General features: G+C 47.4%; 1 protein-coding gene across 13 annotated transcripts in view; it reads left to right on the top strand.

Moving 5' to 3' along the window:
* LOC135915887 (protein arginine N-methyltransferase 7-like) overlaps positions 1 to 18128 on the top strand; it is a 143401-nt gene that overhangs the window by 30652 nt on the left and 94621 nt on the right. For 6 of the 13 annotated variants that reach the window (XM_070528600.1, XM_070528599.1, XM_070528595.1 and 3 more), the window contains 3 exons: positions 6672 to 6885; positions 16920 to 16956; positions 17045 to 17194. In XM_070528600.1, the coding sequence (XP_070384701.1) occupies positions 6698 to 6885; positions 16920 to 16956; positions 17045 to 17194 (375 nt within the window). In that variant the 5' untranslated portion in view covers positions 6672 to 6697. Of the gene's footprint in view, positions 1 to 3053; positions 3412 to 3493; positions 3572 to 3631; positions 3743 to 3829; positions 4046 to 6671; positions 6886 to 16455; positions 16723 to 16919; positions 16957 to 17044; positions 17195 to 18128 lie in introns of those variants that run through there. The other 7 variants (XM_070528604.1, XM_070528593.1, XM_070528605.1 and 4 more) reach the window with 6 other exon arrangements.

The raw sequence follows: 18128 nt of genomic DNA, 5'->3' as shown, positions 1-18128 counted from the left end.
AAGCTTCCGAAAAGATAACGACATCATCGAGATAGACGAGGCAGCTTTTCCATTTGAGGTCAGTGAGAACTGTATCCATCATTCGCTGGAATGTGGCTGGCGCGGAACAGAGGCCGAAAGGGAGTAGTCTAAATTCAAAAAGGGCGTCTGGAGTCACGAAAGCAGTTTTCTCGCGGTCACGCTCATCTACTTCAATTTGCCAGTAGCCACTTTTCAGATCGATAGAGGAGAAATACTTCACGCGTCTCAGCCTATCCAGAGAATCGTCAACATGAGGCGACGGGTACACGTCTTTCTTTGCGACATTGTTTAGCTTCCGGTAGGCAACACAAAACCGAAGCGTGACGTCTTTCTTTTTAACAAGAATGACTGGCAATGACCAGGGACTGCATGAAGGCTGTATTACGCCGTCTTGAAGCATTTCCTTCACCTGCGTTTGAATCGCACTTCGTTCGATCGGGGAAACACGATAAGGCTGTTGCTGTATGGGGGGCACGTCGTCATAGGTGATGATACGGTGTTTCGTTATCGACGTTTGACGTATCTTCAACGACCGTGCAAAGCAAGAGTGGAACTCGAGCAACAGCTCAGGTAGGGGTTGTTTGTTCTCTTCAGGAAGCGTTGGACTAATGTTGGCGTTGCGTATAAGTGCTTCAGCAGTGTCGATTGCCTCGGAAACAAAACAGTCAGTGACATTGGCGATCGGGTCAGCGTAGGCGATGACAGTACCGGGGAAAAGGTGCCAGTGTTCGTAGCTGAAGTTGGTGACAAGAACCTCACAGTGGCCATCACGGAGATCAATAAGGCTTCTGGCTATGCAAACACCTTGAGAAAGCAGGAGAGAGTGATTGCTTTCTGCGACCGCTTCACCGTGTAAGAGTCTGTCACGTGCCACCTGAACCACGGCACTTGCACGTGGTGGTAACGTGACAGCGTCGTCGATGACACGAAGAGATGCTTGAGGGTGGATTGTGTTGGTCGTCGCTGCGGTGCTCTTTGTCGAGAAAGTGACGAGATGTTGCCGAATGTCAATGATAGCTCCGTGCTTCCTGAGAAAGTCTATGCCGATGATTAGGTCTCGAGAGCACCGAGGGAGAATGCTCAAGCTGGCAACAAACGTAGAGCCGCGAATCTGTATTCATGCCGTGCACATGCTGAGTGGTGTGACGATGTGCCCGCCAGCTGTACGAACTGGCGTTTGATTCCAAGGCATCGTCACTTTCTTCAGAAGGGTGGCCAGTTTTTCGCTGATTATACAAAAATCCACTCCAGTGTCCACTAAAGCAGTCAATTCACGACCGTCGAGCAGTACAGGAATGTCCAAAAAAATTCTTCTGTAATCAGCAGGGATTGTCGTCGTTGATGTATTGTCGGTCCGCGTACGTGTCAGTAGGGGTCCTTACGCACGTCCAGACTGAGCGGCCTCGCCCCCGAAGGCCGCTGTGGTTAGTTTTCCCGGCGCGGGCTGGGCGACCGACCCCGCACCATGCTCGAATACATACAGCGAGTCGGAGAAAACTGCCGCGGCGAAGGGGAGTGTGACTGGTGTAGAGCTGATGGGGAACTGCACTGCTGGGCAACGTATTGTTCAATTTCAGGAGGACGCTGGCCGAAACTAGGTCGCGGCGAGTTTGCTGAAAATCCGCGCAGTCCGAGCTCTTGATAGGAGCACTGTCAGTAGACGTGTCCAGCTTCGCCACAGTGAAAGCAAAGGGGACGGCAATCAGGTGCCCGCCACACGTCTGATTTCTTTGGGGCCTGTCGGTGGTCCTGGTAATACGAGGCTGCTTAGACGGGCTGTCGCATTGCCGGGCACGCGGTGCGAAGCGGGGAGGGAGGTGGGGCCGGTTGCCTCAAAGCTTGCGAATACGACATACGGGAGCTGTCAGTTCTTAGCAGTCACACTTCTGTGTTGAAGGGTGGTTCTCTTAGTGCTCGCTGGATTTCGTCACGGAGAACACTGGACAAGGAGTTTAGCGTCATCTGTGAGGGTACCGACAGTTTCTGGAGTTCTTTGCAGGTTACGGAACGAATGAGCTCTCGAAAGAAATCAATGTGGCCCCCGAGAGTTCCAAAGAAGTCCGTAGGTGAGGCAGCGTTCACTTGGCGTTCGTATGATGGTGCTCCGTTGGCGAAGCGTCTGTTCCATGGCGACAGCCTCGGAAAGAAATTCTGACAGTCTTGGGAGGACTGCGCACGAAACCGTCGAACAGCTGCTCTTTCACTCCGCGCATCAGGTACTGCACCTTCTTTTCTTCCGACATGCTGGGGTTAGCTCGTCGAAAGAGACGCATCATGTCCTCGACATACATTGCGACATCTTCGTTCGGCATTTGCATACAGGACTGGAGATCACGCTCAGCTCGCTCTCGGCAATCAGGGCTTGCATACGTCTAAAAAATCCGGCGTTTGAATTCTGCCCATGAAGGTAGGGCATCTGCACGGTTCTCATACCAAACGTGTGCACCATCATTAAGGCTGAAATATACGTTTTTCAGTTTCTCTACATCATCTCACTTGTTGAATGCGGCAACACGTTCATAGTGCACCAGCCAATCTTCAACATCTTCATGTATGGCGCCGTGGAAGGGATTCGGGGTTCGTGGATTGAGTAGCGTACAATGAATCGGCGTTATGTCTTCCATACCAGTTGGGGTGGTTGGAGCTGCCATTTTCTCTGGGAGGAGTCCTAACTTAGGGGCATGTCCACGGATCCTTCTGCTGGCGCGGTGTACAGGCGTAACCACTGGTACGGGGCTGGAGCTCCTGCTGCTCGGAGGGGTTTGGTGCATAGATTAGATTACCCAGCACCTCCACCAATTTGTCACGCACTAAGGCAAGAGTAAGTAACAGTACGAGCAGCCAGGCATGAAAAATGCCAGACACTAAGCGATGGTTCTCCAGCTGGCGCGGGATCTCTGACTTCGTCGTCTTCGCCTTTTTGCTGGGCACGCAATGCTAACTGTTCGCTGGCTCGAAACACCAGGTGGCAATAATAAATGTTTGGTGCCATGTGCTTAAGAGAGTGATGTTTGTTCACGGGCCCTTTGCAGGTGCCGTGATGGGAGTTTTGTCTTTTTTGGAGCGGTTGAGAGAGGCTCACCGTTCCTTAGGCGCTGGTGGCGCCATCTGGTTGGTTGTTGTATCTATTGACTCTTGCGAGGCGCTGGACACATGCTCTTCCGAGCGCTTTGTTTGACGTGAAGGCCTCGGCACGTTAGACGAGACCTTTGAGGCCACCTGCCCGGAGGTGGATGGCCCCTTCTGGGTTGGCAGAGCAGCGCTAGCTGCAACCGCCACGGGGGCAGGTGGTGTAACTGCCGACTCACTGCTTGTGGGTCGGACAGCCACCAGAAGCTGTTGTGTCACTGCCCCCTGACGCGTCACATCGGCAAAGGTGTTCTTGGGCAGGTATGAAATCCGCCTGCGTGCCTCCTTGAAACTTATGTTTTCCTTCACTTTGATTGTAACAATTTCCTTTTCTTTTTTCCAGGATGGGCACGACCGCGAGTACGCGGCATGCTCCCCATCATAGTTTACACAATGGAGAGTGTTCTCGCAAGATTCAGAGGTATGTTCACGGGCACTGCATTTCGCACAGGTTTGGCGGTCTTGGCAGCTCTGCAAACTGTGGCCGAAATGTTGGAATTTGAAACATCTGAGGAGGTTGGGCACATATGGCCTAACACGGAGCTTGATGTACCCTGCCTTGATTGACTAGGGCACAACACTTGAACCGAAGGTGATTATCAAGTGTTTGGTTTGGATTTCTTTGCCATCTCGCTTCATCTTAATTCTTTTGACATTTATAACATTCTGTTCACTGAAGCCCTCCAAGAGTTCAGCCTTAGTGAGCCCCAGCAAATCATCGTCCAAAACAATGCCGCGGGTGGTATTCATCGTGCGGTGCGGGGTTACTACTACTTGGGTCTCTCCAAATGATACTAGTTTAGGCAGTTTCTCAAATTTCTTCTGATCGCGGAGCTCCAAGCAGAGGTCACCGCTATCCATCCTCGACGCCTCATAACCTGGACCAAAAACTTCGGTAAGAGACTTCGATACAAGGGATGGTGAGATTGTTCGCACTTGTTGAGCTGGTTTTTCAGAATGAATCAGGTGCTCCCACGCACTAGCACATTCCCCATCCACAATGGCACGGAGCTTAAATTATCGATGCCGGAGTGGATTTCAGTGCAAGTTAGTGGGATGCATTACATATTGCTTTCAATACATTGTTGGATGGACCCCAGCGGCTACATTGAATTATCCTAAATTTGGATTAATGAGTTGTGAATGAATGAGCTTTTTCTGTATATTTATTCAGTGCTAATGCATTACCACTGACAGTCATTGTGAGGTGGGATCTGCCAGAATTTTTTTACTTGTGTAGCACACTTCTTTAATTTTCATTTACCAGCAATTTCATTTTTCTATAGCTCAACGCTCCTCGCTCAATGCACCCTCTGGGGCGGAATCTTACAAGAGTTCGAAAAGCGAATGGTTCACTTCGCCACTTGTGTCACTAGCCCGAGGTGGAAGAAGGGGAGGACGCGGCCAATACACGATAGGGTGCCACCTCTGAAGTGCGCGTCATCATATTGTGTGCTTTTCAAAGAACTGCAAATTGTGTCTGCTTGATGATTAAATCTAAGATATAAATTTACTATTATCTGGCAAGTTTTAAAGCATAAGCATGTGGTGCCGGGCGTTCACGCAGTGCTTTAATTTATTAATGTCATTTTCTTTTATTCTCGGCTGACAGGTGGTATTGCAAGCGTAAACAAGTTGGCTGAGCACAGCGCCATGTCATCTGCTACCAGGAGCTTGCATGATGCATGCACCAGGCATGCACTGCCAGCACTAAGTAGCGAGTGCAGCAGAACCGTGTACTGGCTTTTAGGACCAGCTTTATTTACTAACTGCCCATCTCAACTTTCCTTCCTTTTTTGCCCTATGTCATCGGCTTGAACATGACTCACCTCGGCACTGCCGTTATCTCTGCGATCTGCCTTGCGTCATGTCACGTGACAGAAACAATGAAATATGAAATCGAACATTACAATATGCGGGCTCCGCATTGCCTGCACGAAGTAAAATCGAAAAGCATGGTGCTGACGGAACGCGCTGTACTGTGACATTCAGAAGGAAAGCATGGCACTCTCGAACTAGAGCAGAAATAAGAGATCAAGAGCAGAACAAGAGAACTAGGCAGCCAAATAGGAGATCTTCCCACTCTTCCCGCCCAGACTCTGTAGTGTTATCAGCCGAACAATGCAAGCACTGGAGCTGCCTAGATTCAACCCTTTGGGCTGCTGAATGGCAATCTGGGAGCTATGGACGCTAGCAATAGCAAGGGGAATTCGATCTCACCATGCAAACACCTCCTTGACACGGACCCAACCCTTCTACCAGTCAACACAGTAATTGCGAGAGCAGCTTCATGGACAGTGTCGGCAACAGAGATCTAGGCCATTCCAATTATTGCTTCACTTTCAACAGACCTCTGGAAGCTGCAGGCCGGTGGTGAGCAACTGCAGTGCACAATTCCTTTTTCTTCATGGAAGGGCCACTGGTACGCATATACCCCCATCTCCTCCAATTCGTAGCATAGCATGCAAAAGGTCTGCTTAGAAAGCCAACAATGGTGGTGCAAATAATTTTTCGTCATCTCTTCGAACGCATAACACTCTTCCAGCCATCGTCGATACCGAAAAAGCAATGCCGAGCAAACGACAAAGGTAAACGATAGCCTCCGAAGCAACCAATGCACATGCATGCGACGCCCATGTGTCTTTGAGGCACACACAGCCAGGGTCGCAAGCCAACAGCCGAGCCAAAGCAACCGAATGCAAAGCAAACTACCTATTTGTTGGTTCTTCTCTTAGCCGATGGGTTCACTTTGAAAATGATTGACAGATGCATAATGTATTCATAACTTGCAGTGCCACCCCGTGGTCTCTGACAGCCGGTGACACAAGTACAATTCTGAACAATCACATGAAGCTAAGTGAACCGTTTGCTTTCCTAACCGCTAAAAGATTTCACCCCTGGTCCCATTCTGTTCACTTTACTTCTTTCTCCACATTCAGCTGCTTTGCATGCCGACTTTTTTCCTTTTCTGTACCTGACTTCTTCACTTCTTGCCTCTTGTTCTGCTTGTCTCTACCCAGTGGATAGGGGTGTGTGGATATTGAAATTTTCAAACACAAATAACACAAAAATCTGTCTGAATATTCAATATGTGTGTAGTATTAAGAAGTTGCAAAACGAGAGGTAACAACAGTTTTTACTACCCTTTTAAAATAATTTAATGAAATTGTATTTTGCTGGGCTGCAGCAGGTTAAGGACACACTCACTACAGGTAATCTACTCATTACAAATTATCATGCAAAAAAATTAACTGCTCGACATGTTCAGAAAGTAAGCTGTCTCTATGCGATGTGACAATGTTTCCGTGAGTAGAAAAGACCCTTTTACTTGCAACTGAGGTGTCAAGGATGGCCAAGTACTTCTGGGTGAGTGTGCTTAAATGCGGGTACTTGAAGCGGCCAATGGAGTGCCACTGCACGCAACAATTCTTGCCCCTGCCCAAAAGAGGCTTTTCCACATAAGTCTTTTAACTTCCCTCTCAGGGGCAGATACCAACTGTATCTTTTTCTGTCATCACTAGAACGTCAAAAGTGCTCCATACACTGGATGCCACCAGTGGACTGGAAGGAAGCGCTGGCACGGCAGACCCCCCACTGGGTTCCACATCAGCTGCCTAGAGCTCCCTTGTCACATCTTTCAGCCAGATCATCTGACCAGAAGCCTGATAACTGTGGCTTTAAAGCGCGGATCAAGAAACATGGCCAGGCTGGCCACTTCGCCATATTCACACTCCGGTGAGTTGACAAGTGCTTGGACATGCGCTGTTGCAAACGCTTGTGCCGTGTACCGCGTTGGAACTCTACTGGTAGCTCGGCGTCAGTGCGGTGCCGAAAACGTGCGCAAGACTGCAACTCCACTTTGAAACAGAAAAGGGCCAGGGCTAAATTTTGCGAAATTGTCAGCATACCCCGACTTGCCTTTGCAACCTTTGAGGCAATGCAGCATTCCTAAAATAATTGGAATTTCAAATGACAATGAGCGGTAGTTTTCAGCCCCAAGATCACAAGTGAGTGAAATAAGGGCTCCACTGCCTCTACAAACTCTACCACATCTCTCCACTTTACAGATTTAAAGGCATCTATGCTTGTGTCTGAAGTGGTTAGCTTAAGTGTGATGGAATGAGTTCAAGAAGCCTTCGGAGCATCTTGTGTCAACATTCTGCACAACATGGAGCACGTCTTTCTTCGGCTGCCTCTGCAGATCGTTCACTCTTTTCTATGCACTAGTGATATGCTTTTAGTGTCCTACAATTGCTTTCACCTTGTTGATCGCCAGCTGCAGTGTGTACGCGAAACAGGCTCGCTGGAGCCGTGGCAGCCTCCTGGCAGCCGCTCGGTTACTGTGGCCGTTGCCCGTCACAATGTAGCTCTCACAGTCATTTGGTATCTTCTAGATGCAATGGCTGCTCCAATGAGGTGGCAGTGTTCACAGCCGTGTGAACTGTCCGGCATATGTCAAGTGTTTGAAGTGAACTTTTTCACCTCGAACTTCACCATAAGCAAATGACACGCAAGGCTTTTTTAAAAAAGCCCTCACTGGAATATAACTTCCAGCTATTATTCGTAAAAGCGAGAGTATTTGCTCTGTCTTCATGCCTTTCGCAGCTCATATCCTACCGCTTTTGTGTCATCGTTCAGGCATGATGAGCAAGCATGACAATTTTGTTCGAGATCGGACTGTAGCCCAGTACAGCTGCTTTCATAAGTGCTTTGAACCCTCAGTTCTCTACAAAGCTGTAAGGCTGAAGATCTAGGGTGACCATCTCTGCCATTTTCTGGGGAAAAGTGTTTTCTTTCTTCTGAGACAAGGCTGCTTTGTCTGCTGAAGTATATAATACAGTGCCGGTTAACGTTTCAACGGCGTGTTTGCGGTGGTGTCTTTTTTGTACTCTTTCGTCAATGAAGGGTGCAGTTTCATGCGAGTTCGAAGGCTTGTGGTTATTCCCATCAGCGTTTGGAAAACATGTCCGCACGACCTGCACCAAGCTGTCAACAACGAGTCTAGTGTAGTATCCCCGAAGACTTTTTCCAGCTTTCTTTTCCTGCTGCTTGCTCAGCGGATCATCATCTGCAGTTCTGCACGCACATACATTTTTCTCTTTTTAATTGCCAAACATTTAAAAATAGTTTAGGTAACCTTCTTGAGATACTCATTTTATGTATTTGTTTATAGAATGCAAAAGTACATCACATATTGTTATAAAAGAGCCACAGAATAAAGTTTGGTAAAAAAGAAATAGAAACTGCTCCTGTCTCACAGGCGTGTGGCAGAAGGAATGAAACGGAATACATTTCACATGTTCAATATAAAGTTTCCTTTATCTAGCTTCAAATGTAGTCATCTTAACTATTGCTAATTGCTACTAAGTGGTTCATATGCTGTTGCTATGAATGATATCAATTGCCCAGTGCCTCCAGAACACACTGCTGTGTGACCATGCAGTTGTACTGTGACTGGCCTTTCATTCTCTCAAAACCAAGGCCAAAAGGCCATTTATTTAAAAATAGATGCACTTAAAGATGAATGCACCTCACTTATTCTAGAGGAAACTCAAGAACAGTAAGACAATATTGGAGCACTCTTCAATGAAGCACACTAAACAAACTGGTTTATTATGGGCGAACTTGTGCCTGGAAACTCAGTACTAAGCATTCTCACAATTTACAAGAAGAGTTAACAAGAGCCTATTCAACAGTCAACCTCGTCTCCACGCTGAACACACTGCACATGCCCGCGAAGGCCAGGAGCCACACCGTGACTTCTCATTGGACGGGAGACTCGGGCGCTGCCATGCGCGCGTACACAGGAGACACGCGCTGGATCGCCATGCGCGAGGCGTTGCTGGCGCTCTTCTAATGATGATGCTATGAGTAATGCCTAAGGGCTTTAGCGAAAGGGTACCTCACGAGAGTGCTCATAACTGGCATGTGGAGAGTTCTCTGTGGCATTAGTCCCCTTCCGAAAACGCATCGTCCCGATGCCTGTGAAATAAATTGATCTATAGACGCGTTTTCATTGCCTGTCGTAGTAAGGCTTCATGCGGACTACAGGTATGACCTCTGCATGGTTGTGCCGCTTTGATCCCTCTTGTTCATGAGGGATGACTTCGTAATTCAGGTCACCTACTCGGCGAATAACTTCGTAAGGTTCAACGTATCGGCGAAGGAGTTTTTCACATAGTCCGCGATGACACCCTGGAGTCCATACCCACACTTTGGCGCCTGGGTGGTACTGAACTTCTCTGCGGCGCAGGTTGTAGTAGCTTGCATACCTACATTGTTGCTGGCATATGCGGAACTGTGCCAACTGCCAGGCTTCTTCAGCTCGTTGTAGGACGTCGTCGACGTCATACGAGTTGTTGTCATCTACTGGCAACATAGCATCCAGTGTGGTTGTTACTGTGCAGCCATAGACCAGTTGAAATGGAGTGACTTGAGTTGTCTCCTGTACAGCCGTATTAGAGGCAAAAGTGGCATAAGGCAAGATTGCGTCCCACATCTTATGTTCGAGGTCGACATACATGGACAGCATATCGGCCAGGGTTGGGTTTAGACGTTCCGTCAGGCCGTTTGTTTGGGGATGGTGTGCAGTGCTTTTCCTGTGACTGGTGTGAGTCATCTTCATCAAATACTGCATCAAATTAGCTGTGAAGGCCGCTCCTCGATCGGTAATCATGACCATTGGTGCACCATGTCGCAGTGCTATGATACAAACGAAGAAACAAGCAACTTCAACTGCCGTTCCTCGCTCAAGGCAGCCAGTTTCAGCATATCATGTTAAATAATCCGTCGCTACTACGATCCATCTCTTCCTAGACGATGATGTTGGGAAAGGTCCAAGAAGATCCATTCCAACTTGTTGAAATGGAGTCTAAGGTGGGTCTATGGGTTGGAGAAGGCCGGCCGGTTTTACGGGTGGTGTTTTGCACCTTTGACATTCGCAACATGTCTTCACGTAATGCTGCACCGATGCTAACAATTTAGGCCAGAAGTATCTGAGACGAATTCTGGTGAACATCCGGCTGACACCTAAGTGACCTGACAATGGTTCATCATGGCAAGCTTCCAAAATTTCCTGTCGCATGGCTGACAGTACGACGAGAAATAATTTTTTCTGGTTGTGTTCAAAGTTTCTCTTGTAGAGCGCATTATCTCGGTGGTAAAATGACAATAAACCTCTCACAAACATACGTGGGACTTGGACGTCGTATCCTTTGAGGTGCTTGATGAGTGGGAGCAATTCTGTGTCGGCGCTGTTGACGCTCGGCGATTTCTGAAGCTATCATCGCCATGAGGAACAGGAAGTCTTCTGAAGGAGTAGACTCCACTGGTGAGCGGGACAAGCAGTCAGCATTATGATTTCTTCCAGACCTGTATACAACAGCAATGTCGTATTCTTGGAGCCTGAGGCTCCACCTCGCAAGTCGTCCAGATGGGTCCTTTAGGTTTGTCAGCCAGCAAAGAGAATGGTGATCGCTGACTGCACGGAATGGCCTGCCATAGAGGTATGGTCAGAACTTGCCGATGGCCCATGTGACAGCCAAACACTCCTTTTGTGCCACAGAGTAATTTGTTTCAGCTTTCAAGAGAGTGGGGCTAGCATACGCTATGACTTTCTCTTTCCCATTTTGCCAATGAACTAGAACCGCACCTAGGCCGAGATTGCTTGCATCTGTGTGGACTTCTGTGCCCGCTGTGTCGTCGAAGTGGGCAAGGATTGGTGGAGCTTGCAATCATTCCTTTAATTAATTAAATGCAACCTCTTGTTCAGTATGCCACATGAAGGGTACTTCTTTTTTATTAAGTTTCGTTAGAGGTTCGGCAATTTTTGAGAAGTTTTCTACAAATCGCCTGTAATAAGTGAACAGCCCCAAAAATCATAGTATTGTCTTCTTGCTTGTCGGCTTTGGAAATCATGCAACTGCAGCAGTCTTGTCGGGATCCGGACCAATACCTTGCGCGCTAATTACGTGACCCAGTAAACCAAGTTCGTGGAATCCAAACTGGCACTTTTCTGGTTTAATGGTTAGGCCTGCCGAGCGGATGGGTTGGACCACTAAACGCAGCCTCAGTAAATGTTAGTCGAATGCTGCAGAAAATACCACTACATCGTCTAGGCTAAACTAAGCAACTGCCATTTGAGACCCGAGAGGACACTGTCCATCATGCGCTGGAATGTCGCCGGCACACATGAGAGGCCGAGTGGAAGCGCTTTGAACTCATGCAGGCCATCTGGAGTTACGAAAGCAGTTTTTTCACAGTCTCTTTCATCTGCTTCAATTTGCCAATACCTGCTCTTTAGATATAATGAAGAGAAAATTTCTGCGTGTCGTAGCCGATCCAACGTGTCATCAATGCGTGGCAGGGGGCACACATCAGGCTTGGTCACACTGTTCAATTTCCGGTAATCAACACACAATCTCAATGCATTGTCCTTTTTTTCTCACAAGGACTACGGGCGACGCCAATGGGCTGTTTGATATCTGAAAGCATCGTCCTGAAGCATATCTTGCACCCGACTCTTTGTGGCCTCTCGTTCAACTGGTGACACTCGGTATGGATGTTGGTATACTGGCCTGGTCGCTTCGTCTGTTATTATACGGTGTTTAACGATCGGTGTGCACCGTACCTTTGACGAGGTGGAGGAACATTCTGCGAAGTCATTTACAAGGTCCTCCATCACTTCTTTCTGGGCTGGGGACAGACTTGGGTTGATCACAACTGATGTCACGGTGTCATGCGTAGTATGCACAGCAGGGGGCCTTGACGCTAAGCTACATACATCTGTGACTTCAGTAACGCTGTGCAGAAAGGCGATGGCTGTGTTCTTTGTGACATGCTGAAATTTGCTTCCGAAGTTCGTCAGCAATACATCAGCACACCCATCGCGTAGTTGAACAATTCCTCGTGCTATGCAAATACTTTTCTTCAAGAGTAGCTCGACGTTGGCGTCCACTATACCTTCCGAGTCATCGAATGTTACGTTTCTGGTGCGAACCAGCATGCTGCATCGTGGTGGCACGGTTGTGTGATCATCGGTAAACAGTAAAGCAACATGTTTTGGCTCCTCCGACACTTGCCTGTCTATAGACTGCTTCGTAGAAAATGACACTCTAGAATTCTGCAGGTCGATTATGCCATCATTTGCTAGAAGAAAGTCCATTCCGAGTACTACATCCTTCGAACATTCTGGTAGTACGAAAAAACCAGCGATGTAAGAAAAACCTTGAATTCCGGTTCTCGCTGTACATCTACCCAGGGGTTTAATGATGTGCCCACCAGCCATACGTATCTGGGGTCCACTCCACGACATCAAACCTTTTTTTAATTCCTTGATCAGTGCATATCTTACAACGGAATGATCAGCACCTGTGTCAGCTAATGCACGCAATTCATGACCGCCTATGTTAATGCGCAAGTCTGCAGAAATTCTCTGTTTACTTATCTTATTCATCTGTTTCTGTTCATTGCGGTTGCTTGGTAAACTTGACAAAGGATCTTGGCTTTTTCAAACGTCAGTGACCTCACCTCCACAGGTTGCTTGCTTCAGTTTTCCTGACGTGGACTCAGTGAACGACGCCTTGGTGAAAACGAGGATGGCCGTGGACTCGGTGATCGGTAGCGTGTAGACGCTGGTGAACGTGACTAGTGTTGGTATCTAGCAGCCGGGTCCTGTTGTCTGGTCAAGTAGTCCTGAATTTCGATGGGTCTTTCACCATTACGGGGACACGGTGCATTTATTGTAAAGCCGCAAAGACCTGCTCTGCGATATGGGCACATTCTGTAAAGGTGTCCAGCTTCTCCGCAGTGGAAACAGAGTGGCGTCACGTCGGGTGCACGCCACACATCGCTTTTTCGTGGCTTCAGCTCTGCTAGGAGAGGTCCACTGCGCAGAGTCAGCTGGCAGCTGCTAGGGGTCACTAATGGAGCACTATGCCCGGTCGGTTGGCATAACCTATGAGCGTACGTCGGCACGCGACGCATCGGTGGTGGTTGTTCACGATGCACAGGCGGTTCCTCACGTCCTGCCTGCAGAATGGCGTGGCAAACTTCATCCCGAATGACGGCGGCGAGATTTGAAACTGGCGCCGTGGCTTTCAATAGCTGCAGCTTTTGAAGTTCCTCCTTTATGATTGATCGCACCAGTTCTCTTAGCGCTTTGGTGTTACTGCCTGGGCCTGCCGACAGTAGATCGGCTGGTGCGCTGGTGACATCCCAATTGTTGTGATGGGCATGCTGCTGCAGTGTCTTCTCTATGGTCGTCGCATCGGTCCAAAACTCGGCAACACTGTGTGGTGGGTTGCGGACGAGTCCTGCAAACAGCTCCTGCTTAACGCCATGCATCAGATAGCGTAATTTCTTCTCTTCAGTCATGATTGGATCAGCACGCTTGAAGAGACTGGACATGTCCTCGATGTACATGCCGACACTCGTTAGGGCGCTGGTTTCTGGCTTGCAGAGCATGCTCTGTCTTCTCTCGCCGATCAGTGCTAGTATAAGTGGCAAGAAACTGTCGCCAAAATTCTTCCCATGAAGATAGCGCCGCTTCATGATTGACGTACTATGTCCTCGCTGACTCTTCCAACGCGAAGTACATGTTGCGAAGCTTCTGTGCTTCGTCCCAGTCGCTGAAATCTGCTATTCGCTCGAAGTGCTCTAACCAGCCTTCCACATCTTCCAACATATCGCCGTGGAAGGACTCAGGCGTGCGTGGTGAGCACACGATGAGCTGGGACGATGCCACTGGGCTGGTCACGGTTGCACCGTCACTGGTAACTGTTGCTTGCACTGCTGCAGCAACAGGAAGCGGTCCGAACTTGGGCGGGTCTCTTTGGATGCGGCAGCTTGTGTGCTAGTGTACTGGAGTTAGTTCTCTGGGTTCCAATCGCTGAGGGTCGTGGCTCCGTTCTCTTACAGACTGGGGACTTCCGATCATATCCCGCACCTCCACAAGAAATGTAGCACTCTTCAATGAAGCACACTAAACAAAGTGCTTTATTATGGGCAAACTTGTGCCCGGAAACTCAATACTAAGCATTCACACAATTTACAAGAAGAGTTAACAGGAGCCTATTCAACTGTCAACCGCGTCTCCACACCGAACACACTTGCATGCACCCACGAAGGCCAGGAGCCACGCGTTACTTCTCATTGGACAGGAGACTCGCGCGCTGCCGTGTGTGCGTGCACGGGAGACACGCTGGATCGCCATGCACAAGGCGTTGCTGGTGTTCTTCTAAGGCGATGCTATGAGTAATGCCTAGGGGCTTTAGTGATGAGACGCTTGGAAGGGTACCCCACGAGAGTGCTCGTAACTGGCATGTGAAGAGCTCTCCGCGGCAATATATTTACTTTTTAGCAGTGCGGCAGTTACTTCAAAATGAAGCACTGCTTTAAAGGGATCGACAACTGCTCAGAACGTTTTACGAGGTTTTGGTGGAAACAAGAAGACCATGACTTGGATACTGTTCACATTTTAAGTAGGAATTAAAATTTGCAATTGGCACAGAAAGTTGTGAAAAACAGTATGTCGCGATGTTTTGCAGTGAAACTTTGGTTTAGGGCTGAATTCTTACCATGCGACCTAAGATTACTGAACATACATTTGCCGTTTTGAAGTGTACCATACAAATTGTTTAGGATCGCATTATTTTACAGGCGCTTGAGCTTTATTCTATGTGTATTACAAACTAAAGAAAGTTCATGGTTGTACACCAGAAGCTCAACTCGTTTAGCTTAGGCTAGACAGCTAAAACTGGCACCGTAACTTTGTACAACGACGCTTTCTATCAGTAGAGTTGCTAGAATGTTGCTAAAGAATAAAGTTGGTCTTGTTGATGTGGGCAACTTGCGCGAAGCGTTCCATCTAGTGCAAAACGAAAGTGAGAGTAGTGGACATGGGCGATTGCTAAGCAAACTGCAGCAAGACCACACTCTGCGAACATTTTTTTTTCGTTTTTTTTTTAGCGAGGTATGTAGTACAGTACAATATGAAAGGACGCATTGTGCCGTTAACATGTTTGAATCACTATATGTTTACAAGCGCTAAAAAAAAAAAAAAAAACGTACGACTAGGAATTGGATAACACTTATCATAATAAATCAAGTAATTCGGGTATCGGGCTCATGCCTGTTCAGAACCAAATGCTTGACTAAAAAAAGTTGCGATAGTTTCCATAATAATAATAGTAAAATAAAGGCACGGAACGAGGAGCTGACACACCGGTAGAGTCGTGACGTGATGCAGCAAAGAAATTATTGCGTATGTAATCCCTTGGCTGCAATCGTCAGAACAGAATGTCAAACACTTCGCATCCAAAATGCAACCACAGCAGCGCAGTTACCTCATGGCCTAATTGGCCACATTTGTCAAAGCCTTAAAAATCACTTCTAAGAACTTTACTCGCGACCTTCCACACAGAATTCTGGAACCATAAGTACTTTTGAATCGTACGCTTTAACTCTTGCAAGCGCACAGAGAAACAAACGTGGCCACAAATTATCGCGCTACGTTCTGCGTCATTTACAACTTCGCTTACACTGCGTATTTTATGCCGCTATAATACCAAAATAGAGATCAACGTAATGACAATGTCAACAGTCACGCAGTCAAAACTTAACGCCACCAATGCGAAAACGCAAAAACGTAAAGACACAATGCACAGCGTACCATCCTCGGAGAAATCGTGTGACATCGAACACTGATGTTCAAATTAACGCTCCATTGGTGTTCTGTGGGCCCATGTCGAAGTCAAATCAAGGCGATCGTCAAACCGTCAACCTAAACTCCTTCAACAAGCCACACATTGGCGCGACAGATAATTCGCGGGAACGCGCACATTACAACCATTACAGTGGCGTTGTAGATGGCGCCAGCTGTCATTTAAAATTGAAATAAAAATTATACTCGAGCGCTAGCATTACTTTTTAAGATATGGTTTTTTAAAACTTCATATTATTCACGTTTAGCAGACTTATTTTTTTTTATTTACTACTGTTGTTGCAATTTTATTTATGTAAGTTTTAGCGGTTTTAGCATAGCCTCCTATCAGAAAGACACTTACATCACCGTGATAGCCGTACCTAGTAGTTAATATTAACACAATTATTAACTTTAACTGCGTTGGTCTAATAAGCAACAGTTGGAGTTATAAGTGATGTCCGAATTCACGTCACAGAAACAACTCTTCCTGAGTAAGCAAAACTAATCTTGAAGGCTATGCTTGTGCAAATAGTATCCGCCGGAAGTGGTTTTAAAAAATCGAAAAAAATGTCATGGCACTTTGACTTTTATTTTTCTATGTTTTGCTGCTAAGCGTCGCGTCAGTCCCGTTTACAGGCGCATGTGGGAATCTGAATCTGCACAGCGTTCGCGGCGTTCCAACGATTGATGGGATCGACGCGTGCGCGACGCATGTTGCAGAGACGCTCCAAAGGCGCAGTATTGTTTTAAGAGAGGCAATTGATTCCAGGTGAAATGGAGAATGCGGTATTAGAATATCACCCCATAACGGGTAAACGCCAATTCGCCTATTTTCACAAGGAATATGATCACTACCAAGGTGTCGCGAGGTATGATGCGAGAGCCTCTTGCTGGGCTAATGTTTTGGCATGAATTGAACTTGACAGCACGTTAAGACGAGGGCAAAAAAGAGGAAGGAACTTACCCTCCTTATTTGTACTCGTTTTGACGTGTTATATTGGTGGGCTATTATCATTTGGGCAGCACTATGTGATGTGAATAATGCTGCGTTTCGATCGTCTTTCAGGATTGCGTTTGGCGACATGCTCCACGACGAAGAACGAGTAACACGCAGTTTTCATAATTTCCGCACGTGATTTTGCACTTCGTGATTACTTACTGTCAAGCTTATTGTCATGCTTTGTTTTGCAGAACCTAAAGTACCGTCTCGCGTTATGTGAAGCTATTGATACGGTCCATGCACATGGAGCAAGGGCGATAGTTCTGGACATCGGCACAGGTTCTGGTCTTTTGGCAATGATGGCAGCAAAGCACGGAGCTGAAGTTGTGTACGCGTGCGAGGTATGCTCTTGCAATCCATAACTTCAAGTTATTCGTTAAGAGCCAGCCCAATCAGGATCTTACAGGAGTGAAACGCGACGGGAGTATGTACCTCTGGTCCACTCTGAGCATGTAGATGTAATTGCCAGAACGACACTTGGTGATAAATTTCAACTTTCAATAAATTTCAAAACTTTCAATTACAATAAATTTCAACTTCTTCGAGAGCTAGCTGATATAAAAGTGTCGTGTTCAGTGGCGTTTGGTCCAGGTGTGGATGTATAGTGGCCTAACCACAGTAGCGTTCCTTCACGCGTCGCATATTGTGCGCGACGGCTTTGAGCGACGAAACGGGCCGTCACGCGAACAGATCGCTCGTTATTGTCGCTCGGTTCTGGAAATCTATAATTCCTTCCACACATAGCTGTCAACATTGTGGAAGCTACGCTAGAAGATCGGCTATGAAAAGTTGTCACTCCGCGCGTTCCGTCAATGCTTCGCTGGGCGCCATAAGCGTTCGCTCGCGCGAGCATACACCTGAGGCTCCTCGCGACGGGTTGCAAATACAAAAACCCGAAAGAATAAAAAAAAATTAAAATGATCTAAAACCAGGGTGTCTACCAACCGGGAAAACCGGGAATTCTCAGGGAATTTGAACAGTCTGGAAAACCTCGGGGAAAACTCAGGGAATTTGTGCTTCTATCAGGGAAAGTTAGCTGTAACTTTATTGAAAGGGAACGAAAGTCGTGTTAATGCTGGCTCCAGTAACAGAGGAATCGCAACGAATCGTCATTGACGCCATGTCATTGGCACGATGTATTGCCAGAGTAGTTAACGACCGATTTTCTAGACGCCCGATTTTTCGGACATGCCCGATAATTTGCACGGTTTTGCGGCACCACCACGTACTCCATATAGTCAATGTATATTGCCCTGACTGCAGGTCTGAAATGGC

Source organism: Dermacentor albipictus, unplaced genomic scaffold (assembly GCF_038994185.2).
Source record: "Dermacentor albipictus isolate Rhodes 1998 colony unplaced genomic scaffold, USDA_Dalb.pri_finalv2 scaffold_13, whole genome shotgun sequence".
NCBI classification, from domain to species: domain Eukaryota; kingdom Metazoa; phylum Arthropoda; class Arachnida; order Ixodida; family Ixodidae; genus Dermacentor; species Dermacentor albipictus.
This window is presented reverse-complemented; position numbering and strand designations above follow the sequence as displayed.